General features: G+C 42.9%; 1 protein-coding gene across 7 annotated transcripts; it reads left to right on the forward strand.

Moving 5' to 3' along the window:
- Positions 1–3,256: 3,256 nt before the first annotated feature.
- trim2a (tripartite motif containing 2a) lies at positions 3,257–26,433 on the forward strand. Of its 7 annotated transcripts, XM_076992296.1 has the most exons (14): positions 3,266–3,346; positions 4,720–4,782; positions 5,484–5,605; positions 16,653–16,831; positions 17,081–17,309; positions 18,928–19,079; positions 19,427–19,607; positions 20,680–21,175; positions 21,488–21,591; positions 21,722–21,889; positions 21,987–22,155; positions 22,350–22,420; positions 22,892–23,032; positions 25,031–26,432. In XM_076992296.1, the coding sequence occupies exons 4-14, from the start codon at positions 16,698–16,700 to the stop codon at positions 25,181–25,183; spliced, it is 1,998 nt and encodes a 665-aa protein (XP_076848411.1). In that variant the 5' UTR covers positions 3,266–3,346; positions 4,720–4,782; positions 5,484–5,605; positions 16,653–16,697; the 3' UTR covers positions 25,184–26,432. The 7 variants fall into 7 exon arrangements, with proteins under 7 accessions (XP_076848407.1, XP_076848411.1, XP_076848410.1 ...); XM_076992295.1 differs by lacking the exon at positions 5,484–5,605; XM_076992292.1 differs by lacking the exons at positions 4,720–4,782; positions 5,484–5,605 and having other exon boundaries at positions 3,257–3,346; positions 25,031–26,431.
- Positions 26,434–27,826: the final 1,393 nt, after the last annotated feature.

Genomic DNA, 27,826 nt, shown 5'->3' on the forward strand with positions numbered 1-27,826 from the left:
ATTAGATAAACTTAACAGTGTTCGTGCAAACAGAAACAGTCAGATTTTGTATGATCACCAAAGGAAACTAGGTACTAGCATGAGCAAGATGAAAATTTGTTTAATATGAACTAACTTTCTCATTCGTGATTGTTCACAAATGAACGGCAAGTGAGTAAATAAGAATAGCAATTTAGGACGGCCACAGTGATTTGGAATGGCTGATAAACTCCTCCTGTGTAGTGCAATTACTTCAGACCAATGAAAACACGATGGTGGGAGGAGTTGGATCTAGATCCAGCTCCACCCCCTGGACTTTTGCTTCTGCAGCTTCTGCAGTATCTCACCAGAGTTACAAACATGTCATCATGACGTGTCCTTTCCTCAAGGATCATGTGGATATTGAAGCTCAGTTTATTTGCCGAGCTCTTCGTCGGGAATACCTTATAAAACCCCGAATAGACAGGCCTACTATCATTTTCGGATTATTTTTTAATGTCCGTTTTCGTTTTTCAGCACAATCCATTACTTACATCATTAACATTATTAAGCGTCACATTTCAAATATTACACATCGCGGATCAGCCCTAAATTCTCTCCAGATTGTTATACATCGCTCTTCGTTTTTTGCTAGTGGAAGTTTTCTTTATAGTGTAGGAGATGCGGAATCTGTCAGCAAATCTACTGTATGTCGGTCTGTCTGAAAACCATAGGCTCTGTTCGAAATAGCCTACTACATACTACTGGCGTACTGAACGAGCCCCAAATCAGTATGCCGTATGCAGTATGTGACCAAAATGAATTTTCCAGTACGCAAAACATACCCGGATGACCTACTATTTCCGCAAAATATTCCAGTACGCGAACAGAGCTATCTTCGTGGTGTACTGCATCCCATCATGCAACGCTACGTTCACGTGACCCCGTAGTATGCTTTGCTTTTGTCGCATACTGGAAACTGTACTGCATACGAGGACCAGTATGCAGTATCCAGTATGTAGTAGGCTATTTCGAACAGAGCCTACGTCTGGCATTAAAATGACTAGTGCCCAGTTTTGTGGTGTTTCCTGGGCATAAGCCAGTTATGGACATCAAAGAGGAATTCCACAGCATCGTTGGTTTGTCTTTAATTCACACGGACAATAAAGAAATTAAGCAAAGGAGGAGAAGCAATATATAACGAACTTCATTTCATTTACATTTTAAGGATTTCCTAGAGTGATTGGCTGCATTGATGGAACCTACATATGCTAACTATTACAGCACCATTAGAACATGAAGGCGATTACATAAACAGAAAATCCATCCATAGCATTAATGTACAGGTACTAACCTTTATAATCCTTAATGAATAATGTACTTATCTTTAATGGTAACAAAAATAACGTAGCTATTGTAATTGACCGTTCTCCCCATCAAGATCATATGTGATGCTTCCCACCTCATCACAAATGTTGAAGCCAGATGGCCAGGATCCGTGTATGATTCCACACTGTACAACAAATCTTAACAGAGTAGGCCTGAGGTAGTTATGCTAGTTATTCACATGCAGTGTAATAGTTAAATCATTGCAAACCCTAGTTTGCAATGCAAAAAAAAACAAAAAACCCTAGTGCGATTATCGGACACTAGGACGGCCTCCATCATGGAGACAGAGGGTATCCCTGCCTGTCCTATAGGCCTACCTTATGACTCCCTATTCAGATCCTGCACCTGGACCACAGTCCCGCTACAATCAGGCCCACAGCAAAACTAGGGCAAGAATTTAAATGACCCTAGGAATGCTCGAGGCCAGGTTCCAGTGCCTGAAGGGGCTCAGAGTAACCCCTGATAGGGTGTGTCACATAATAATGACATATGTGGTATTACACAACATTGCAACCATCCAGAAAGAGCGACAGCCTACCATCTCTGACATGCCCACAGATGAGGAAACCTACATGCATGTGGGTGACAACAGAGATGGTGGAGTTGTCAGAGATTCCATCTGCAATCACTGCTTTCCACATTAAATCATGCACCACCACCCCCCCAACCCTGTAACCCTTTAATATACATTACAGTCAAATTCACTGTTATGTTTCATTATTTCATTTTTCCTGTAAATAAATATATTTTACAATATATTTTAAGAATAAGATATAGTTATGTACAGCCATACCACTTTGTACAATATTCTTATACTAAACACTCAGATTAGACCTGGAATTAGTAAGTGTTCAATAAAAAAAAAACGTTTAAAAACTCAATACAGTATTATAAAGGTGGAGAAAATAATAATAACCTGTGTCAATGACTGCCCAGGACAGTCATCCCAGAATCTTCCTCACATTTCCCAGAATATCACATATGACTCTGCAAATCTTGCTGATCCCAGAGTGTGTCAGCTTGTTTATGTGTGTGTGTGTGTGTGTGTGTGTATGTGTGTGTGTAATAGTGTCCTTGTGTTTTGGTTGTGAGCTGCTGCATTTTACCCGTTTATCACAACAAGGCACAGACTGAACAAGTGCTGTATTGTTTGTGATGCTGGCTTGGTGGTAAATGAGCCAAGGGTCACTTGATTGGGTGAGATGTTTGGTAATGTGGGAAGGTATATATTGCACATGAAAGGACATTTAACAACATTAATCACATGTCCTAGACTACAACTGAGTAGGGTGTTAGTGTGCTTACATATTTTGTGCAAAGCAATTAGTGAACCTATGAACCAGTGAACAAGTGAATTAGTGAACTAGTGAACCAATGAACAAGTGAATTAGTGAACCAGTACCAGTGATTACTGCTGTAACCAGTGAATTTCCCTCTGAGATTAATAGTTATCCATCCATCCATCCATCCATCCATCCATCCATCCATCCATCCATCCATCCATCAATAAACGAATATAATTTACAAATCAAATCAAATATATTTATATAGCGCTTTTCACTACACATGTTGTAAAGCGCTTTGTGACAACACGTGTTGTGAAAAGCGCTATACAAATAAACTTTGATTGATTGATTGATTGATTGTCATACATAGACAAATACATACATACATAGATAAATCGCATGAGATGTACGTTACCTGCGCTACACATAATTTACTTAATTAACGCCGATCATATCGCACCATAACGTCTCACCATAATTTTTGACAGGGGTCAAAAGTCAAATCAATTGACCCCGCCTGATATTCTCAATGTGCTTTTTGATTGGTCAGGTTTCTCGATTTTACTGAGCTCCTCCCATTAGAGCTCAAGCTTTTGACAACTAGTGAGAGTGCTTAGTGGCTTTGCGTACGGTCTTCAAAGGAGTTATATATTGGATCGGCCAAAAAAACTTATTTTGGGGGGCAACAGAATTAAAACAGTCATGGAGTTCACGTAAGTGTTTAAAGATCTTAAAAAATAGATCTAGAAAAGTGACTTGACAGGTTGATGTCACGGTAGCCTTTCGATTAGACGGACAGATTTTGTGCGTTTGAAACGAGAGGTGTTCAAAACGTGAACGTAGTTCGATAGATCCACTCTTTCTCCAAGCGGTGTAGCTTTTAAGAACGGAATGTGCGTAGTATGTCATCCTCAGTGTGCGCTGATGAATCGTATGTCATTCAATGGGCTCGTCTTTTGCCTCAACATATAAAGCATCACGAGTTTCCTATTCACTCTTTGAACGGAATGTGTAAAATAGGCGGAGACGACGCAGTTTGGGCATTCTCTTGCTAAATATCTATTCTAATTGTGTTTAGTTACTTTGCATTCATATTATCAGAGAGTACCTTGGCAGACACTGTCAAATTCATGTTCCTGATATGATCTCTGTGATGGAAATGATGATACATTATCTACATGATTTACTTTTAAGTTAAAATGACAACGTAATGGTAACGTTCAACTATTATTTATTAAGAATGCATTAAGATTGTTTACCTTTTAACTTATTAAAATAAATAAAAACTGTTAAATAAATAAACTATATATACTATTGTAAATATTACAGTTTTACAAAAATAACTGAGACAGCGCTACAAGTGCTTAAGTAGTTGTTTCTATGACTAATAATAAATAATGCACTGCCATGAAGCTTATTTAAAATTCTTCTCTGACTGTGACTGTAATGTGTGACTAAGCCAGCCATGAAACTTGCTTAAGGCAAAGAAACGATAACTCTGGAGTCGTTTGAGAAACTTGAAGCAACTCTTTTTAACTCAACAAAGTTGGCAACAGCCGGTATACTGCATACAGAATAATACAGCGGCTCACGTCCTAACGCTTGGCTGGAGGTTATCAGCACCGCCAGACTGCACACTGACGCCCGTGCAGGAAGCCTTGGTCCTCGGATATGATAAGTGAGTGTGGTCACTGCGTCCATGACGCAAAATGCCGAGAACAACAACGGGCAACGCTGCGACCCCACCTCCCCTGTGTCTCATCATACATCAAACTGATATTAAATTCAGGGAGCCAATGAAGCCGCGTCTCTGTGTAAATCTGTGTTTATGTATTATAAAAGACGTTTAGAATAATTCACCGCTTTTCTGTGTTTATAGGCCCTGTGTATTTTACACTTGCTGCTTCCATAAAATACTGCAGGGCGAATTCAACGCTCAGCAGCGTGTAGCCTTTGATCACACCCAGGAAACCGATAGGCCCACCGTCCTGGTTTGCATTCATGCAGGAATGATCTTGATATTTGTATGTTTTGGTTTTTTTTTCTGAAATGAACATGCCCTACAATTTATGCTCGGTGTTGACAGGTTCGCCTTTGTTGAGCGCAGCTGTGATGACAGTAGTTGGGGGAGCGGACATTAACCTTTGTGGTAGGTTGCGACCGTGCAGGCCTTTGTGTATTCGTTATTGCGGCGCTGGACTCGGCAACACGCATTATTCAAATGACTGTTTTTAATTGCGTGCTGTGAATTTCCTTATTAATCTCAGACATTTCAGTCAAACGTATGCAAAACTGGGTTTAATAATTGGGAAGGTTTCTTAGCACCAATTCTTTGGCACTGAACAAATTCCAATGAAATTTTTTTTTACCATTGACCGAATATGTCAAGAGGAGTAAGTTGTGGTGTTGAGGTTTTATTTAGGATATTTGCACGGTTCTTACACAACCGTCCCCTGTCATCTCTGACATTGTGTTCTGCCTGTATGAACCTTCTGCTATACTGGTCTGCTCATGTGCCTGCCTCTTCATATTGTGGCTTGGCCAGGAAAATTGTCGCTGTATTGTGCACAACATTGTGCATTTGCTTTAATGGCTTCCTAAGTAAGCACTGGATCTAAACAAAAAAGGATCTACCAGCAGTGCTGCTTTACTAAAGCAGATCCACTGTCCTGAGTATCCAGAAAGTGACATCGCCATTAGCAACGGGATTCTATTTCTATGGTTACAGTTACATAATCATTACACTTATTTTGCTGTGTGCATTATGCCTCGACATCACCACGGCTACAGTGACAGGTCATTGTGTGCTGTGCTGTAGCCTATTGGTCTTCAACCAATTCTTATTCTCAGGTTGCACCACCGTGCCACATTGCTGTTTTCAGATGTGATGATCCCATCTACTGCTGGACGTTTATCTGCACGTTGGCGGTGCCGCTGGGGTTGAGCCCAGACTGACCCGTCTGGGGTCACAGGTCGGCATTGGACCTTGTCCCCCATGTCCAGCAGCTGCCAGCCCGCCTCAGATGGTTCAGACGGGGGGAGGGGCTGATGGCAAGGGTCGCCTCCTGGAGTGTGATGGTGTGATTTAGTGATGTGAATGGGAGGGCAGAGGGGATAGTAAACGGGGGGGGGGGGTGGGGGGGTGGTGGGGGGCAGATGGAAGAGACAGACTGCAGAATAGGACACCACACTCTGGAGTCTAGGACATTTTGATGGCTCTCAGACTGGGTGAGGGCCCGGTCCTGATTGGCAACATACATTAGGCTTATTTCATGCATCTTTATAACTTTTTGTTGACTTTAGTGTCATTTTATTGAATAGCTGAATGGGTTGCTTTAATATTGCTCATATTAAGTAATACTGCATACTTGTCCAACTGCATCGGTTATCTTTGGAGGGGAAATGTTTGTTTCCTGTGGATTCTACTAAAATAGCACTGCAGGCCTTCAGAAGGTACTGTGCATTTGTCTGTCTGTTTATAGAATTGTGGGATAGATGTGTGTGCTTAAAGCAGTGGTTTCTTCGTTTGGCCAGTGGGAAGATAAAAATGTCAGTCATTCACTTGATATATTATGTAAATTAAGGTGATTGTGATTGCCAATTACCATGCAGAAACCACAGTGGTTGCTTGGTAACAGCATATATGCAGTGTCGTCCCATCTTGTCACCTCCTCTTTTCACTCCAAAGGACCTGAATGGCCATTCTGTCACTTTTGAACAAGAGGCTATGTTTTATGCTGTTTCTGTGCAGTGTTTAACTATATGCTTTAAGAATTTTTATATTGAAGATATAAGACCTGCCGAAAATAAGTTAAAACATGTATTTTCCAAATACCTGCATATGTGTGGCTAAAAATGTAGCCTAAACTATGTTTAGATGTTCAGAGTTTGAGATGTAATCTACTGCATGTGTTACACATTTGCTTCTTTGTCTACATAATATATGGGTTACAGGTTTGTATGTTTCAGCTGAAGTTTCAGGATCAGCTGAGCTGGATCCAACTTGACACACACTTGCCAGCACTGAAGTTCATCCAAGCCTTATCAAGTGTGTGTGTGTGTGTGTGTGTGTGTGTGTGTGTGTGTGTGTGTGTGTGTGTGTGTGTGTGTGTGTGTGTGTAGATGCTGTATGTTTACATCAAGCCTCTGTATTAACCCTTTGTGCTTGACCTCTCTGCGCGAGTGGTGAAGTTGGCATGGTAAGCCGACCCCAAGAACAGTTAGGAGCGTTTTTCCACAAGGCCATTGGCAGTTTGCTCCATGGTGTGAGGAGTTGAGTGTGTATTAAGAGGCAGTACCTGTCGTACCTGTTTCAGCCCCACATGGATTATACAGGAGGTGCTTGGGGTGTCCTGCTGTCTCACAGGCCTTGTCAGGAAGCCTTTGCCAAGATCTGAGTGGCTGGGAGGAGCATATACACTCCTACAGATCACCACATCATCGCATTGCTTGGTGCAAACCAGTGTCGTCGCCGTCCCCTCCCCCAGACCTCTCACCATTCTTGTTTATTTTTCTCAGCTATCTTTAGCTATCGGATCTGGAGTCGCCGTCATAGTTGCAGGTTGGAGCTGCTGTCCATGTTCTGATGCCTGTGGCGTTATTTCGAACCAGGCCTGATCAAATCCGCTAAGCTCAGGATTCCAGAAAGGTCTGTGGGACTGGACAGTTAGTGTACTGGAATGTAACATGCCTAACATAGTAGAGCAAGACTGTTGGGGTAGATGGCAGTAAAGTGGCTAGTTCAGACGTTGGGAGGCCGATAAGATTGTGGGAGGCATCTGTCCCCTTAATAACACATAATGTAGGCCTATATATGCTATTACCTCTTGTTCTGCTTGCGTGTGTAAAACTGATTCTTTTTGGAGCACATAAACTTAGGGTTCAGATATGTGGTTTTTTTCACTAATTCAACATGTATTTTTTTTGTCAGAATTATAAAACAATATTGATTTTGTAGTCACAACACTAAATTCTGGTAACTGGCTCTCATGGTATTGGTACTAGGTCATTAGTCATATTGGCTTTGGTAGTATTGGTACTAGGGCGTTGCTCATATTGGTACTTGTGGTATTAGTACTAGGCCATTACTTCATCCTAGAGCCTGAGATGTTTTTAAATATTGAAAATATTTAAGTATTGAGTGTGGTTATGCTGTCATTTGCCAATTATATCCTTCTGTGCCATCATCTCCATATTCATGTTCATCCAATTTCAAGCCACGGGGCAGGATGTTTAATTGGATTTTTTAATGTTTAACTTTTAGATGTTCAGAAATATCCATCTGTGGGTGTTTTATGTGTTTTTAGTGTAAATCTGGCACTGGGACAACTCCAAGAGTTGCTGTTCTGCCTTCTTCTGAGCGTTACAGTAAAATCACTAATCCTCCAAAGAGTGTGTTGTTGTTGTTGTTGTTGTTTTTTTCTCCTCAATTTTCAGCTGTTTTGAGTAGCATTGGCATGTGGTTTTGTCACTTGCAAGGGTTTAAGATTGCAATATCCAAACTTACTGGCTATAATGAAATGTATAAAAAGCCTGTACAATATTAATTTGTACAGTACTATGTACTGTTTTTCATGAAAGGTCAGAGAGCTTTGCTTATTTTTGCATGCATCAGAGACAGTGATGTCAAAAATATGGAGTAATAGCCTGCCTTTTGACATTCTCAAAGCAAACGTTTATTCCTGGAATTTAACCTCACTGATTGATGCTCTGACCTTGAATAGTTTCTAACTTTCTAGTTTCTAGTTTGTGTTCGGTGATTCGGCTGAAATAACCACAGAGTGACTCGTATGCCCTTGATCAAAGCTGTGATTCAATGTCTGCTTAATTTTTGCCCTTCATGTCAGCTGGCAGCTCTGACTTTGCATGACGACACACTCCCTTGTTCTCTTCTCTCTCTCTCTCTCTCTCTCTCTCTCTCTCTCTCCCTTCCTGTGCATCTCCTTCTCTCTCCATCTCTTTTTCCCCTCTACTTGTCCGTGGTGCTCTCCCCCTTTATTTATACATCTTTCTCCCTCTTGCTGTTTTCTTCACTCTGTCTGTTTCTCTGTCTCCCTGTTTCTCCCTATTGCTTTAGCTTGATTGCTGTGTGGTGACTCAGCACTGACAAAGTGATCTGGCAGGAACTGATGCCCCCCTAACAAAAGCACATTATTGCTTATCGCTCTATTACGATATCGTTATCTTGCCTAATTCTGTTCTCTCGGCGTCATTAGCTGTGATGCCATGACCTGCGCTGCCGGACGTCTGCTGCCTCCCGCCTGCTGCCTCCCGCCTGCTGCCTCCCGCTGCAGAACCAAATCCCACAATACTTTGCAGTGGAAGTTGTGGTGATTTAGCATATGGACAGATTTGAGAGGGAGAGGAGGAGTGGGTAAGTGAGATCAGCAGAGGGGGGGGGGGGGAGATAGAGCAAGCAGCTAAAGAGTATGACATGAGAGTAGGAGAGAAAAGTAGTGAATGGAGAGGGAGAGGGAGAGAGAGAGAGAGAGAGAGCGTGAGCGTGAGTGTGCAAAAGAGAATAGCATCAAAAAGGAAATGTTAGGGGAGGTTTATCAGCCTTATGAGCCAGCCCTGTTCATTCCGTAATCCCGGTCTGTGGTGGTAGCTGGATTTGAGTCGTCATCTACTCCTGCACAGCCCCACAGGCACAGCGTCATCACAGGTCAGCATGTGGACTGCAGGTTTCTGAGGATGACCGGTGAATGGTAGGGATCCAGTGGATCGCCCTCAGACTCGTAAACTTGTGCATTCCACTTCATGTTTTTCAGGTCTTGTTTTCTTCATTGCTTGTTGCTGAAGTCGGTGATATGAGTTGACACTGTGCACATTACTGTGTGTATGTTACTGATTTATTTAATGCTGTGGTTAGTTGGACTACTTATCTGAGATGTATTGTGTAGTGTTGCACATTTGACAGCTGAACAGAATTTGACAGAACCGTGACAACTTGCAATAGGATCAGATCACAGCTTGCATTAGAAATGGAACAAAACATGCTTTGGTTGCAGTCATTGGGTTTATATCATACTTTGTTTTTGAATGACTCGGGATTGATAATTTCTTTTGATCACGACCATAACGACTCACCCCATGTACATGCTGTGTGCTGCTGGATGTCAATGTGACGTAACACATCAGTCTCTCAGATGCCACTTGCCGCCTGACGTAGACGTTATGTAACAGGTTTCAGCATATGCTGCGTGACCTGCATGAGAGTGTGAGTTGGCTGAAATGACTGCAGAACTCGGTGAAGAAATATTCTGTGCAACACCACAGAAACAAACGTTCCAGCAGTCCTCCTGTAGTCCTGAAACTGGGTTTTCATGAGTCATCCAAAGATCCAAATTCCCCAATAATCAGATTTTTTTAGGTAGTGGGTGTGATGAATTGATCTTAACTGAGTGTGGATTCAGAAAATTAAAAGTGCAGAGAGATTTTGTGTGCAAGAGCTCCTCTGGGTATTTGCATATTGCGTTGAGCAGAATTTATTTACCAAAACAGGTCTGATTTACCTAAGAATTAGATTTTTTTTTCTACATTCTTTGTTTACATTCATGTATATGAGTGTCGTTCTGGTCAGGATAATGTGCATTTGTGATGCTGGTCTATGGGACTGCATGAAATCTTTCCAGGTGAGCTATGTTGTAGCCATCATATAACCCCCATTACTTTGCATTTAAACTCTTTGCATCAATTCAGTCAAGCTTCCCTTTTGCAAATTCACTCATTTGGTTAGTCCAATCACTTTGTAGTGCCCTAAGTGTCTTCACATAAAATCTTCTGCTTCATGTATGAGCTGGGGTGGATACACAGTTGTTTTTCTAACTCATGAGGCTGTTCCTGATTCCATAAGTCATTCCATTCAGTTTGCAGCCGATATCGGAGAAGAACCTGTCAGTAGTGACGCTCAGTACAGGGGGATGCTAAGATCACAGAGCACAACTTTTAATGGCGTGAGGAGTGCCTCTCCACCGGCATCCAGGATGTTTCTGGCTCGTTCGTAGACTCTTCGCAATAGCGCCTACGATTAATTTGTTCCGCCGCCCTGACGCTGCCTTCCGATTTGTGTCCATCCCCCCCCTCATCTGTGTTGCTATGGTGACTAGGTTCTTCTCTGGTGATGTCCCAGTTTTGTTTTGGGTGAAATGGAGCATGCCCTCAGGGCGGTGCCAGCGGGCAGGTGGGGGCACCTGTGCCCCATTTCCTGTGGTCATTGCTGAGCTGGGCAGTCTTTGGCCCGGCCTTCGGCTTGCAGGACAAGGCTCTGCCCGAGCGCCCCATGACCAAGGCTACAGTTCCCCAGCGAGAATCTCGGCCTAGATAGAACTTCGTAACTGCTTTCCGTTTCTTCTAATAGAAAATTTTTGTGTGTGTGTGTGTGTGTGTGTGTGTGTGTGTGTGTCATATTATATGACACTGTATATTATGACACTTCATATAACACAAGTATTCACTCACCCATCCAAATGATTGGAATCAGGTGTTCCAATCACTTCCATGGCCGGAAGTGTATAAAATTAAGCACCTAGGAATGCAGACTGTTTTTACAAACATTTGTAAAAGAATGGGTCACTCTCAGTAGCTCAGTAGCTGAATTCCAGAGTGGAACTGTGATAGGATGCCACCTGTGCAACAAATCCAATTGGGAAATTTTCTCGCTCCTAAATATTCCACAGTCAACTGTCAGCTGTATTATAAGAAAATGGAAGTGTTGACAGCAACTCGGCCATGAAGTGGTAGGCTACGTAAACTAACGGAGTGGGGTCAGCAGATGCTGTAGCGCATGGTGCGAAGAGGTTGCCAACTTTCAGCAGTCAATCACTACAGATCTCCAAACTTAATGTGGCCTTCAGATTAGCTCAAGAACAGTGCGCAGAGAGCTTTATGGAATGAGTTTCCATGGTTGAGCAGCTGCATCCAAGCCATACATCACAAAGTACAATTCAAAGCAGTTGTGTGAAGCACACCATCACTGGACTCTAGAGCAGTGGACACGCGTTCTCTGGAGTGAAGAATCGCGCTTCTCCATCTGGCAATCTGATGGATGAGTCTGGGTCTGGCGGTTGCCAGGAGAACGGTGCTTGTCTGACTGCATTGTGCCAAGTCTAAAGTTTGGTGGAGGGGGGATTATGGTGTGGGGTTGTTTTTCAGAAGCTGGGCTTGGCCCCTTAGTTCTAGTGAAAGAAACTCTGAATGCTTCAGCATACCAAGGCGTTATGGACAATTCCATGCTCCCAACTTTGTGGGAACAGTTTGGAGCTGGCCCCTTCCTCTTCGAACATGACTGCACCAGTGCACAAAGCAAGGTCCATAAAGACATGGATGGCACAGTCTGGTGTGGATGAACTTGACTGGCCTGCATAGAATGAATTAGAGTGGAGACTGAGAGCCAGGCCTTCTCTTCCAACACCAGTATTTGACCTCACAAATGCGCTTCTGCAAGAATCCCCATAAAAATCCCCATAAACACACTCCTAAAAGTTGTGAACGGCCTTCCCAGAAAAGTTCTAGCTGAAGCTGTTCTGGCTGCAAAGGGTGGACCAACATCATATTGAACCCTATGGATTAGGAATGGGATGTCACTTAAACTCGTATGTGAGTCAAGGAAGGTGAGTGAATACTTTTGGCAATATTGTGTGTGTGTGTGTGTGTGTGTGTGTGTGTGTGTGTGTGTGTATAAACTGTGTTCCAAATTATTAGGCAAAAAGTGTTTAGGAATGATAAGGTAAGAATTTGTTTGTCAGTTAAACCCATTGATGATAATGTGTGTCAGGGCTCTTTATATCACTGAAAGCAATTGCAGACACCTGTGCTAATTAGTTTGGCAGGTGTGTCCAATTACAGGCAAGACTATTTAAGACGGCTGTCCCACATTATTAAGCAGCCTACATTTTCAGCCAAAATGGCAAAGAAAAAAGGATGTGTCGGTTGCTGAGAAGCAACAAATAGCGGAGTGTGTAGGTCAAGGCATGACTACAATTGAGGACTCTTTCCAACAGGCAATTATGTCAGATTAAAAGAGTAGCTGCAAAAATGCCTTGTCATAGCGCCTTCAAAAACTTGTCTGCTGCTGGTGCAACGTCCCCCCTTGTCTGCTGCTGGTGCAACGTAAGCCATTCTGTCGACCTCCTCTATCCACTGCACACAAGCAGAAACTGCCCCAGTGGGCTAAACAATACATTAAGACTGACTTCAAAACTGTTTTGTTCCCCGATGAGTGCCGTGCAACGCTCGATGGTCCAGGTGGATGGAGTGGAGGATGGCTGGTTGATGGACACCCCATGCAAACAAGGCTACGGCGCCAACAAGGAGGAGGTGGAGTGATATTTTGGGCTGGAATCATGGGGAGAGGGATTGTCGGCCCCTTTAGGATCCCTGATGGGGTAAAGATGACCTCCATAATGTATGTGGAGTTTCTCAAACATCATGGCACATCCTGCCATGGTTGAAGAAGAAGAACCGTGCATTCCGCAGCAAGATCATTTTCATGCATGATAATACACCGTCTCATGCTGCAAAGAACACATTTGCATCTCTGGCTGCTATGGGCATAAAAGGGGACAAACGTATGGTGTGGCCCCCATGCTCCCCTGACCTGAACCCCATTGAGAACCTCTGGAGCATCATCAAAAGGAATGTCTATGATGGCGGGAGGCAGTTCACATCTAAGCAACAGCTCTGGGAGGGTATTCTGTCCTCAGGGAAAACAATAGAAACAGATACCATCCAAAACCTGACAAATTCAATGGACGAGAGAGTTCAGAATCTCCTTTAGAACAAGGGGTCCTATGTGCAAATGTAACATCACCTAGACTAAAATTTTGACTTGAAAACTATTTGACTTCAGTTTGTAATAACCTGCTGATGCTTATAATTTCACAAATGACAATTTTTTTTTGTTCTTTATAAAAATGAACAGGTTGAAAACTCTGCTGTACATAATAATTTGGAACATGCATTTTGAGTGATTATAATATAAACACTAGTGGGGAACCGTCAGGGCCCCTCCCTAAAATATTCTTAAAACAAAATATACATAATACAATTTATCCAATTTTATTTTATTTACTTAAAGTTTGACAATCTACATCTAAACAATTACAGAACTATAAGCAAATAAATAATTCAACCATGTCTATTCAATCTGTGTGGGAACGTGAGGGGTTAAGTTAGCGGGCCAAGGTTTAATGGTCACGGTTCGCTACTGATATATACTGATAATCATTGGCAGTGTGTTCAAAATCTTTCAATTGTACTCTAATAGTAGATGACTGGAAAATTACAATGATTTTACATTGTTACAATGATTTTACATTGTACACTGAATGAGTGTGTTTATGTGTGTGTGTGTGTGTGTGTGTGTATGTGTGTATATATATATATATATATATATATATATATATATATATATATATATATATATATATATATATGCTGTCTATACTCTTTCAAACTACCAGGTAGAATTATGGAGGTCTTTATGTGTGTGTGTGTGTGTGTGTGTGTATGTGTATATATATATATATATATATATATATATATATATATGCTGTCTATACTCTTTCAAACTACCAGGTAGAATTATGGAGGTCTTTATCACAAACATCCTCAACAGCTAATCTAATGGTATAGGGGGTTGATGGTGGCGAACGGAATTTGTTGACGGTGGGGCGGGGTGGGTGGCGAACATAATTTGTTGCCCGGGGGGGGGGGGGGGGTACAAATTCATTAAAGGGCCGGATCTAGCCCTGGTTCACACTGTTCCGCAGACATTTTAAACATCCGGGGCTTATGCAAAACGAACAAGCATTAAAACGACAGGCTTAAAAAGGTTCATTTCTTCCAATTGCTTGCGCCCCACCTGCAATACCCATGCCCCACACTTTGAGAAATGCTGAACTAGCCTAAATGAGAAAAGATGGCACACTTCTGCCATCTACATCATTCCATTTAAACATAAGCCCTCACTGCAACTTTTAGGACCACTCAAATAGCAATTTCCATTCATTACGGCCACTCGCGTATTGTTTAAAGACCATACAATCCCAGAACTGCTGATCTGAACTGCTTTGTGGCGTACCACGCCGTCTAAGACACAGCCAGCTGTGTCGCTCTGATCCAGCTTGGAGCTCAGAGACCATGTGTTGTTGCCCTAGTAGTCAGCAGTCTGTCTACAATAAAACTGACCTCATTTCCCTTTCTCCCTTACCGCCCTCTAATGGACACGTCTCTCAGGAACTATAATGTGCTTTTTTTTTTTAAGCCTGGCTTTTACAATACTTGTTTGTTATGCATGTGTTTGGGGGTTTGTAATGGTTTTTGTAATCTAAATGTTAAGATACATACATTCACCGGTCACTTCATTAGGTATACCTTGCTAGTACTGGATTGGACCCCCTTTTGCCTTCTGAACTGCTTTAATCCTGAACTGCCTTAATGATATGGTCAGCAACAGTACTCTGGTAGGTTGTGGTGTTTAGTACGATACTCAGTTGGTACTTATGGGCCCAAAGTATGCCAGGAAAATAACCACCACCACCAGCCTGAACCGTTGATACAAGGCAGGTCTTCTGCTGCTGTAGTCATCCACCTCAAGGTTTGACGTGTTGTGCATTCAGACATTCTCTTCTGCATGCCTCGGTTGTAACTACTGGTTATTTGAGTTACTTTTGCCATTCTATCAGCTCAAACCAGTCTAGCCATTCTCCTATGACCTCTGGCATCAACAAGGCATTTGTGCACACAGAATTGCCGCTCACTGAATATTTTCTCTTTTTCGGATCATTCTCTGTACACCATAGAGATGGTTGTGCATGAAAATACCCGTACATCTGCAGTTCCTGAAATACTCAAACCAGCTTGTCTGGCACAAACGACCAATGCCACGTTCAAAGTCACTTAAATCACCGTTCTTCCCCGTTTTCCCCATGTATACATGCCTAAATGCATTGAGTTGCTGCCATGTGATTGGCTGATTCAACATTTGCGGTAATGAGCAGTTGGACAGGTGTACCTTATAAAGTGTTCGGTGAGTGTAGGTATGCTTTGTGTTGCTTCAGGATGAACGATGAATGTATAATGTTTGAAAGATCATATTAAGAACCATTTGCCTACCATGGATGATACCCACCATGATTAAGTGAAACGTGTGTGTGTAAAGCAGTGAATGATTTGTCTGGTTAAGGATATTAAGGTAAAGGATCGGTTCATGAATTATGTATGCACAGTATAATCCCAAGTGGAGAAGCCCAACTGGAATTTTAGGGGCCCCAGTGTTATTACCCCCTGTCTTAAGGGCTAAACTGAATTACTGAGTCAGTGAGGACTGCAGCACATTAAGGACTGTATTCTTTTGTAAGTAGCTACTTCTATCGATTGCTTATCACTTTAGTGAATTGGGTTGGAATGTGTAGTTAGCTGGTTGATTCAGCTTATGTTGCTGCTGTGCCAGGCACAAAACGTCCGGGATGTGAGACCCCAACAGTACAATCCTGGGATAACCAGTGTCCACTCTGTCCATCTGTACATGCGTGTCCAGGTCCCTTCTCGGTCTTTGCTACAGCAGCGATAGATGGTGGGACTAACAAGAGTCTGAAATGATGGACATTGAATAGGATAAAAGGCAACATGGTTGAAGGAGAGAGACAGTGTGGCTCTGAAAGGATCATAAACTTGATTTGTTAAATGTTGTGAATGTTATTGACATTTAGTATTAGTTGTGATATTTGTGTCTTTTGCTGTCCTTGAAAAGAGCACTAGCCTTGTAAGCCTGCTGTGTGTGAGTGCGATTGTAGCCTGTCCTTGTGGAAGTCAACAATGACACCTGCTGGTCAACTATAGTCCTCACTTTTATGGGCTTAAAACTATGGTTTTCTCTCTCTCTCTCTCTCTCTCTCTCTCTCTCTCTCTCTCTCTCTCTCTCTCTCTCTCTCTCTCTCTCTCTCTCTCTCTCTCTCTCTCTCTCTCTCTCTCTCTCTCTCTCTCTCTCTCTCTCTCTCTCTCTCTCTCTCTCTCTAGGTCAGTGGCTGAAGGGCAGTGTGAGCACTGTGTGGGAGCTTTAGCATGGCCGGTGAAGGCTGTACCATTCCGAGCCCTGTGGTGCATCAGATTGACAAACAGTTCCTGATCTGCAGCATATGTCTGGATCGCTACGACAGCCCTAAGGTCCTCCCCTGCCTCCACACCTTCTGCGAAAAGTATGCTCCTGTATATATGAATTAAAGTGTATAATATAATAAAAGTCCTCCTTGTATTTAAAAGTATGCAAGTAACAATGTCTGTAGCATACTGTAGAACTGACAAAAGTATGCGGAAAAGGATTCTTATGAACAAGCTATAAGTGTGTTTATGAAAGCTTTATGAAGTCTTTAGCAAGAGATGTGTATAGCCGTTCTTCTGGGTGAGTCATGGCTGATCGGTGGTGTTGTCATGGTGACGTGGCCCAGGTGTCTGCAGCACTACAGCCCCGCCCACAGCCTGACACTGTCGTGTCCTGTCTGCCGCCGGACCTCCATCCTGCCAGAGGAGGGCGTGGCCGCCCTGCAGAGTAACTTCTTCATCACGGGGCTGATGGAGGTGCTGGAGAGCCAGGCAGGAGGCAGCTACAGCGGGCCAAAGACGATAGACGCCTCCACCGAAGCACGCCCACTGTCCTGCCCCCGCCACCAAGGCAATGTACGTGGGGCCGGTCCCTAAAGAGGCCGGTGCAATTTGGGTTTCTACTGTTCTGGAAGCTTCCAGCACTAAATTAGTGCATCAGGGAGCAGTAGTATATTATCATATACATACATACAATCACTGACACAATGTTTCACCATGGCCATAATATAGGACTGCCAAAAGTTGCACCTCCTAAAATGGTTTAACACACTTTAAAGTTCGACGTGCTGTTCCTCCATTCACATTTAGCAGTACTGGATCTCTAGCTGTTAAGACGATGCCATACCATACCATACCACTTTATTTATAAAGCACTTTAAAAACAATAAAGCTGACCAAAGTGCTGTACACAGTACAAAAAAAAGAAAACAGGGAAAGTAATTAAAATGACACAAGGATATAAAACAAACACAAAATTTGGAGTTAAAACAGTCTGAGTTGTTACGCTGATTCATAAAGTCATAAAAATATGTTTTTAAATGGGTTTTAAAAACACTGAGTGAGGGAGCCTGCCTGATGTACTGCGGTAACTCTTTCCAAAGCTTTGGAGCTATGCATGCAAACGCTCGATCCCCTCTAAGTTTGCGATGCGTCTTTGGAACAGTTAAAAGCATCAGGTCAGCTGATCTAAGGAACCGAGATGGAACATATGGATGTAAAAGTTCAGATAGGTAGCATGGGGCAAGTCCGTTAAGAGATTTAAAAGCAAATACCAGTATACCAAATAAAATGGATTCTTAAGTGAATTGGGAGCCAGAGAAGAGCAGCTAAAATTGGCGTGATGTGCTCTCGCCTTCTTGTACCAGTTAAAAAACGGGCCGCGATGTTCTGCACAAGCTGTAGACAGGTCATGGAGGCCTGACTTATTCCAGTCAATAGTGAGTTACAATAGTCCAGGCGAGATTTTATAAAAGCATGTATTACTGTTTCCAGATTATGTCTAGAGAGTAGAGGTTTGATTTTTGACAATCTCCTCAGCTGAAAAAAGCAAGCTTTAACCACAGTGTTTACCTGGGCATCCAACTTTAACATAGGATCCATTTTTACACCCAAATTTGTCACAATGTGTTTTTCAAACGATGCCAGAGGGGAGAGGTCAACACAAGGAATGCTGCTTGTGTCACTAGGTCTAAACAACATGATTTCTGTTTTTTTCTCATTCAAACTGAGAAAATTTATTGACATCCATCCCCTGACATCCATAAGGCAGTCAAGGAGAGGCTTTTTATTTGTAACACAAAAGCCAGTTTGCGTATACGCATGTATGTTATGTCGAAAGTGTAGAGGAGGAGCTGTGTGTGAGAGGATGTAGGTCACAGCCTCATCACTTGGAATGTTCAGCATGTAGTTTTCAGATACAGCAGTGCCAAAGGTAGGAATGTTGCCATGGCGAGCTTTGGCTGGGGGTGGGGGAGGGGTTGAGGGGTGTGGCTTTTGACATGATGTGGAAAGTGGAAGCATTAGGCTGGTTCCACAACACGGGATTATCTACAGAGGACAGCAGAGGTTTGTATATGGGGCTTAATTTAGGGGTGTGTGGGTGTGTGTGTGGGGGGGGGGGGGTGGGGGAAGGGGGTAATTAAGAAAAATCATCCAAAAGCTCACCCCTTTTCCCCTCACCACTTCACCATAGGTGATGGAGTTGTTCTGCTCTCCGTGTGAGACGGCCGTATGTGAGGAGTGCGTGGGCGGGGAGCATACCCAGCATGCCATCATGCCACTAAGGGACATGCTGGAGAAGCACAGGGTCTCCCTGCAGGGGCAGCTGGATGCTGTCAAAAAGAGGTGAACAGGTGCAGGGGTGCAGACCTGCTGGTGATGAGTGTGGTGATGTTCCGCTTCACCGAAGATATTTTAGAGGCCGTCATTATGGGTGATGATGCTTTCTAATATATGAGTATATAATTTAACCATATAGAACAACAATTGTGCATTCGAATGAGAATCTTGTAAACATGATGAGCCTGCCAGTATGTTTTAGTGGGTTTAGAATATAGTGGCTGCTGTTTTTTAATTGGTCATCGGGGAGGGATACACAGGGGAAATAAATTAGACAGAGAGACGTTGAGAGCAAGAGACGGAGAGAGCGAGGGAGAGGATGAGTCACTTGCTCTCTCTCGTGTCATGCTCAGGCTTCCGGAGATTGATTCCACCCTGCAGGTGTTGTCTGAGATCCTGCAGCAGATGGCCAATCAGAAGAGTTCAATCGAGCAGGATATTCATGCCATCTTCACCGAGCTGCAGAAGGCACTCGACATGCGCAAGAACGTGCTGCTTGTGGAACTGGAGGTCAACTATGGCCTGAAGCAGAAGGTTCGTATCATGCGCACTGTCAAAAGATTTCAAGGTAATCCTAGAGTACTAACTTAGCAGAGAGAATATAGGAGCATCTCCTGTAAAACTGACAGGTGACAGGACCTGGACATTATGGTTTGCCTCTCTCACACATCTGCCTTTCCAGGTGATAAGGTCTACCTGAAGTGGCAGTGTGCCTCCTGAATTAGGCTTGATGGCCACTAGCATGTATCCCAGTTGAAAACCTCAGACCCACAGACCATAAAGTACATAAATGTGACACTTAGCAGTGTCTCAGGAATACAGTACTGTGGTATTGTCTGATAAAATGGTCTGTCTGGGCAGAGGGGTCGGGTCAGGCAGGCCATGAGCTCACCCGGCTGGTGCTGCTGTTAACAATTTTGTGCTAACAACAGTAGCCCAGCTGAGAAATGACTAAACGTGTCTCACTACTGCATGTCATAAGCAGCCATGTGCCTCAGGCAGGGGCCCTGACGGTGGAGAGTCACATGGGAATGATTCACCAAGAAAACACCCAGCCCCGCACTCGGAGCAGTCTGGCCTCTACCTGTTCCCTGAGAAATATGTTACCATCGAAGCTATCTAGAACTAGCACAGCAAACTTGAAAAAATAAGTCACACTGCTGTCAACAAAAAACAGGCATTCCATGAGGCTCACGACAAAATCCAGATGTTTCGCATTTGCTTTGACCATCAAGGGTGCATAAAATCAATGGGTGATTCTGAGATTATTGTAGCTGACTTAGTATGATGACAGAAAAAATAATACAGGGTAAAAAATACCTACAGTCACTGTAGGTGAAGCATCTCTGTGGAATAATTATAGATTATTGAACAGGTTTTGTTACATAACTTTGTGTGCGTCAGTATGTTCGGGAATATGAGGAGGTGTGTGTGTGTGTGTGTGTGTGTCTGACTGTTTCAATGCTGTTGTGTCTCACTGTTTTCAACATGTCCTTCCTGTAAAAGTGACACTGGGCCCCTTTGTCAGGTCAAGGATGCTATCTGTAAGTCCACAGCCATGTCATGCCGTGTCTGACTGTGGGTCGTGTGTGTTTTTCTTGCACAGGTGCTCCAGGCACAGCTGTCCTCCCTCCTGCAGGAACGTGACCGCATGCACGATGGCTGCACCCTGGCCGAGCGGACGCTGCTCCGTGGCTCTGGAGCCGAGCTGCTGCTGGCGTCCCGGCAGCTGGGCGAACGTCTGGATGAGCTGGCCGGTCACGGCTTGCCACTGCGACCCGAGGAGAACGCGCAGCTGGCGTTTGTCGCAGAGACGGAGACCCTGCACGCCTCCATTCGCACTCTGGGTGCCTTGAACGCCAGAGCTGACGCCTGCTCCCAGACGGGGACCAGCGAGGGCGTCCGGCGATGCGGGGTCGGCCGGCCGGGACGTGTGACCGTTGCAGTCAGGGAGGACGAGGCCATCTCCGGTGCGGGGAGGAAGACGAAGAGCCCCGGGTCCACGCACGTCAAGCAACGTGCCGTTAAGCGGCCCGGCAGCAAGTACAGCTCAGGGAAGAGGAAGGAGAACCCCCTGGAGGATGACCTGGTGTTCCGGATTGGTACGGGCCGTTGCCGATGGACGAAGCACAGCTTCAATGCACGTCTAGGGGCTTAAGGAGATTAAGTTTTAAAAATCGCAGCTGATCAGAAGTCACTGTATGAATGTACATTGATGCCTGTTTTCCAGGGCATTGGTTTAATGCGTCTGGTTTCCTGCCTTCTTAAAGTATTTGCTGATATTTGCTGATATACAAAGGACTGACTTATCTAAAATATGTTGAATATTCGGCAAACTATTCAAAAGCAAAACTATCAATTGTGCAGAATATTTCTACTGTCACTGGTAAACTTTTTTTTGTCTTATGTTCTAGGTACTAAAGGGAGAAATAAAGGAGAATTCACCAATCTGCAGGGCGTGGCCGCCTCCAACCTTGGGAAGATCTTAATAGCAGACAGTAACAATCAGTGCATTCAGGTAAGACGGCGTCACTGCCGATAAAATGCTTGTGGGAAAATACATAGTAGAGTGCTGTACATTACAATAGAGAGGCAGTTCTTACTGAGCGCTTGCTGAGATTTTCTTACTTCTCTTTGTCCATTCGTAGGTGTTTTCCAATGATGGACAGTTTAGGAATCGCTTCGGAGTGCGGGGCCGGTCGCCAGGGCAACTCCAGCGGCCCACTGGCGTTGCCGAGCACCCAAATGGTGACATCATCATCGCAGACTATGATAATAAATGGATCAGCATCTTCTCCAGCGATGGCAAATTTAAGGTGGGTGAAGGACAAGGCAGACGAGGCCAACATCTACTAACAAAGATATTTGTGAAGTCTATAAAGGATTGGTTGCTTGTTTGGGCTCTGCCCTCAGGCTAAGATTGGCTCAGGAAAGCTGATGGGCCCCAAGGGTGTGTCCGTCAACAGAGACGGCCACATCATCGTGGTGGACAACAAGGCCTGCTGCATCTTCATCTTCCAGGCCAACGGCAAGCTTGTAACCAAGTTCGGCAGCCGTGGCAACGGCGACAAGCAGTTTGCAGGTACTTCCTGTGATCCCGCCCCCTTAACCTTTCATCTGTCCATCGCTTCACGTTCCAGTTGTCAAGATGGAGATCCGTTCAGCAGCAAATGAGGATTTGGGAAGGAAGGATTGGTTACGATTCACTCACAAGGCGATGATGCTTAACAGTGTTTACATGCTCTGTATGTCTTCCTAATTTGGTTCGTTTTGTAGGTCCCCATTTTGCAGCTGTTAACCAGAATAATGAAATCATCATAACTGATTTCCACAATCATTCTGTGAAGGTATGGGTTACCTTTCTGGTACTCTTTAGTTTTTTTGTGTTGAAGTTTTTGTTTTACATCTGCATGTAATCCACATTTAATCTGATTTATTCCATTTTATGATACTTAGTAATTTAAACATTTTTAAGTTGCTAAATGCTGGGCATTACTCTTGGTACAACAATACAGTCACTCAGTGAGTATAATTGCCAAATAAATTGTGGAAGAATCTCACCAATAGATGGCTTGTTTGAATCTCAATATTGTGCCGGTCATCTGTGGCTGAGGGTTAGATGGACATGGACATGGTTTCTGGGCAGGAAGGACACACTTGTCTCCCTTTTCCATTATTGTTAAGTGTGATGGCACTCAATTATCCTCAGTGTGATGTCACTGTCTCCCACCCTTTCACATTCACAGTGGATTGGTAATGGAGAAAAAATGGATAAAAATGAAGTCAAATTGAAGTTATCGTTATCCTGCAATTTACAGGTTTTTAACTCAGAGGGAGAGTTCATGCTGAAGTTTGGATCCAACGGAGAGGGGAACGGCCAGTTTAACGCCCCTACGGGAGTCGCCGTTGACGTCAATGGCAACATCATAGTAGCCGACTGGGGCAACAGCCGAATACAGGTACAGCAGACCTGTGGTAGCTCAGTGTTTAAGGATGTCAACTAGTAATCAGAAGGTTGCCAGTTCTAGCCCCACATTTTCCTGGGAAAATGTGTGTCTGCTAAATGCTGTAAAGGCACTGCAAATGCATGAGTTCAGTGTCCAAGTTCTTTTAAAGCGATACTGCACAATTTGTCAATCTAGCGTCTTACTGGTACATCTGAAGCATATGCTCTATTGCCATAGAATATTTTCGAGAATCATTTTCAAAATAGTTTTGTATAGGGGTGACCTGCAATAGTCGCTGATTCGACTATAGTTGACTATACCCCTAGTCGACTATGAACGTCATAGTCGAATGTGCCATTCTAACTGCATGGGGGTGCCCAAGGATGCTGCTAAGCATTAGTTGTTACATGAAATGTTTTCGTTATATATATCCTTTTGTCAAATAAAATCATCCTAATTTCTGTTAATAAATATTTAAAAATTATGTGTGTGCATTAACAATAGGCATCTTCCTTACTACACATTAATAAATCACACCCTGCATTTGCACAATCCAAATGAGCGGAGCTGAACACGCTACAGGATAGTCAGCATCTGCCGAGATTATAATGGCTACAAAAAAAAAACTTCAAAAGTGTGGGAGTATTTTGAAAAAGATAAAGATGAATCAAACAAAGTAAAGTGCAAGTTATGTAAACATCATCTTTCATTTCACACGACAACAACCAACATGGCATACCATTTAAAATGCGTAAGGCGAAAAAAAACAGTTCATCGTTTCGGTCGTGTCGTCTCTGTCGTGTCGTCTCGTTGCGGTGTGTCTCTGCAAGTTGGCCTATAAACATTTTTTTGATTTTTTTGTTTGCTTTTTAAACCCCGTTACTTGAACCTTTACTTATAATGTTTTTGCTGTTGTGTGGCAATTTGTTTGATATTTTCAGGCATATTTTATTTAAAATATTTTTGACATTTGCACAGTGCCTGTCTGACAGTTCAGTATGCGCACTGATGGTGACTTTTTTTGTTAATGTTCTCTAACGTTTTATTAATGTGCCGCTGGTGTGTGAGAGGAAGAAAGAGACACAACGAGCGTCTTGCGATGCACACTAAACGTTTAATCAGACACAAACACGTAAAGTCCAGCACAAACGGAGCAAGCACGCTGACGCGATGCTTGCACGGGCATGAACTTTAGACAAAGACGAGCACAAGACACTGTGCGAACGCACATTAAATAGGTGTATTACACAGACCCACGTGACCTCGGGACAAGGCACAGGTGATACCACGAACACGCTCACAGACGACCCACTCCCACGGAAGTACAAACATGGACATAACGACACGCAGACAACGTAACGGCATGCCCACAGGGAAGGGTCCGGAGCTGTCACCGTGACAATTAAAAATAAATAATAATAAAAAAATAATAAATAAAAGCTGAATAAAGTCAACCTACCATGTTTATTCATTTATCTGAGTGTTTTAGGTTTTTACTTTGAAGTGGCAAAAAGTCCTGAATGAGAACGGGATCCCGTTTAAGGTGCTCTAGAAAAAAGCCATTCGACTAGTCAAAAGTCATTCGACTATGAAAATCCTTAGTTGAAGACACCTCTAGTTTCGTATAATGTAATGGTTCCTGTAACATGCTAAGCCACCCCACTAGAGCTGAGGTCACTGGGGGTTATCAGTGGCACATGTCTGCCCCTACTTTTGAGGAGCTTAGGCCTATACACTGCATTAGGCTGGTTAAATTCCCTCTTGAACAAGCTTGTCAGCATTTTTTCCTGACTTCCCTGGGTCCTTGTTTGTTGGTAGTAGTTACATGCCTGATTCTGATCCAAAAAAGGGAAAACATTCCATTATTTTCTGACATATATTTTCTCCACATCTTTATAATCAGAGGCAAAAATAGTTCCGTGTTCTACTTCCTCCATGCCGGCTCTGTAAAACGGCGTCATTGCGAGGTGCAGACTAACACGCTCTGTAATTGGCCCTGTTATGTTCCAGGTGTTCGACAGCAGCGGCTCATTCCTGTCCTACATCAACACGTCGGCGGACCCGCTGTACGGCCCCCAGGGACTGGCCCTCACGTCTGACGGCAACGTGGTGGTAGCCGACTCCGGCAACCACTGTTTTAAAGTCTACCGCTATCTTCAGTGACCGCGCCCTCAAGCCACTTTACTAGTGCCCACGGCACCCTCAACTGTCAACTCTGCCTTTTTTACCTTTTGACTTTCTTCCTGGTTAGGGAATACAAGGAGTGTGACACACCAAGGATGTCTTCAGGCTGGGAACTGAGAGCTACAACATAGCTTTGCAGAATGCTGCTATGCAGTATAGTAGACCAGCGTTTGAGTTTCATGGGGTGTATGGATATGGGTGGTCTGCTCTTAAGTATAATAAGATATCACAAATAACAGGGCCAGTATACTTTTTTTTCTTCTTCTATTAGTTCTACCTTCTAACACCTCTGTGGTCCTGAAAAATTAGTCCTGAGTGTAAACATAAGGCCACCTTTTTTTTAGCCATTGATGTGCAGGAGGCCTAGCCTGACATTAGGCTTCACGCATGTCCAAATGGTAAATTTTACCATCTGGTTCTACGTAAGAGGGCACTAAACATTGTCCTGGTTGGTCACCTGTTAAAAAAAGTATGCGATGCACTTAAACAGCAAAGAGACATTTAAACTTGACATGACATCTTGTGTGCTACAGCTTACAGCAGATCAACTCCCAGCTGCTCTGTAACCTACAGCAGGCTGCATATCCAAATCACATGGCATTATGAACATTACACATTTGTCAACCGGGTCGCATGATGGCAGTTGGTAAAGGGGTCTGCACTTGGTCCATGGCTGTTTGCAGCTCTGGTGTATCTGTGACCTTCTAGAGACCTTAATTGGCCCATCAGCTATGTGAGTAAATTAACGTCTCATACAAGCTTAACATTCTGTTGTCCACCTATGTGCCAGTTCTTCCTAACATTCCAAATGACGTCTTTTGCTCTATGTAAAACTTACATAGGTCTTCTATAATGAGTCATAATCCCATCTTGCAGATTCATACCACATTTTGATGTCTGGAAATCATTATCTAAACATTTTAGCACTTCTTGTAGATAACATGAATAAACATTACATTCTAAGTTGGAAAAAAATAAGTACAGTTTATATTTTGATGTTTGCTGTTTTCTTTTGAACTGCACAAATGGGTTATGATGGTATTGCCCTTGTGGTTTTATCATTTTTTAAAAATCACAGGTGTGGGTGATTAACAGTATCTTATTTGAAGTTAATCAGTTGTGCTTTACAATAAGACGAGCTGTCTGACAATTTACTTGTTCTGCTTACAGTAAAAATCACTTTGTATATACAGGTTTAACATGAAATAATTTAGTAAAAACGAATTAATAAATATTTTTTTAATGTATTTGTTTATATATGTATTAATAAAAATACAATATAGTGACAAAGATATATAGTATAATGTAATAGGGTTGAAGTCATGCACAGTATAACCCAGTGGTTCTCAAACTTTTTCTATCATTCCCCACCTCAGAAGAAGGTGAAATATCACAGAAGGTGAAATTCTGGAGGCAGATCCGTAAACGCGAGAAGCCGCTTTCGCCATTCCAGATGGCTCAGTCAAAACCATTACATCTTAATGAACCAATAAATACATCAGCGGCGAAAATGAGTGTAAAAATACCAGGGTTCACCAGTTAGAACTACAAAAAAAAATATTGTTTCTTATTTTACTGTTAACTATCTATTTACCTATTTTTCATAAGAGTTTGTTTTACCGCAAAATATGAAAACTTCAAAAGGTGACAGATTTTCACGCCTGCATCCAGTTCACTAAAATTTTAAAAAGCTCGCGCTGGTGAAGTGTGCTAAATATTACCCGCCATGCTTAATGTAGTTATTATACAGTGTACATTTCCAATATCTACAGACCATTTAGCAATTAATTCTAACTTTTTGGCTTTCTCGGTCACATGACATCGCCTTGTCACGTGATAGCATGTTTAATAATGTCACACTGCCAACTCTGATGATTCCTTTTTAACTTTTAACTTTACTACTGTTCAGTTCAGCATTTAAGATCTCCGTTTAAGTTAAGCTATTTTGTTAAACCAATACAGAAAACACATTATAAAAAATCGCTAATGAATGTAAATAGCTAAATAAATCCGTTAAATTAAATAAAATAAATCCATTAAAAAATCCAGTAAATCCATTTTCGCTCGCCGCTGTCTTTACGTGGATCTCCGTGAAAACGCGCGCCCAACGTGTAACTACGGTGCGTGGCAGTGGACATATAGCTGTTTTATTAAACGCGAGGTGATGTCTGCATGTATAAACTCAGACATGTGGATCCGGACGGGACTAAAATTACCAGACGACCACGGAGTACAGCGAAAAACAGTAGGTAATTCCGCCTGTAATTTTCTCTGAGGACGTCTGAGAAAAACACGGACATGCTCATTCCGGACGGGATTAAAATCACAGAGGACCCCCCGTAAAAGAGAAAATTACCCCAGGACCCCCTGAGAAACTAATCCCGTCCGGATAGAGAGATTCCAGAAGCAAAAGACCTTACTGGGAAAATCCAAAAAAACAAAAACAATGGAACCAAAAATACTTTTGATATATTTTTTTCTGTTTTGTATTCATAACATATACTTTCTGCTCTTTGATTTACTTTTGCTTTTGTGGAACTATTGAAACAAAAATCACTCCATATTCCACGCCCCACGACCGCATGGTGAACGTAATTTGTGGACCGGGAGGGGGGGGGTGTG

This window comes from Brachyhypopomus gauderio, unplaced genomic scaffold (genome assembly GCF_052324685.1).
Source record: "Brachyhypopomus gauderio isolate BG-103 unplaced genomic scaffold, BGAUD_0.2 sc92, whole genome shotgun sequence".
Taxonomy (NCBI): Eukaryota; Metazoa; Chordata; class Actinopteri; order Gymnotiformes; family Hypopomidae; genus Brachyhypopomus; species Brachyhypopomus gauderio.

Bases quoted from the DNA above. Each gene is read 5' to 3' on its own strand.
- trim2a (XM_076992292.1), top strand. From the start codon at position 16,698: ATGGCCGGTGAAGGCTGTACCATTCCGAGCCCTGTGGTGCATCAGATT. The intron at 19,608-20,679 runs GTTCGTATCATG...TTTCTTGCACAG, and splicing joins ACTATGGCCTGAAGCAGAAG to GTGCTCCAGGCACAGCTGTC. The intron at 22,156-22,349 runs GTACTTCCTGTG...TTCGTTTTGTAG, and splicing joins CGGCGACAAGCAGTTTGCAG to GTCCCCATTTTGCAGCTGTT.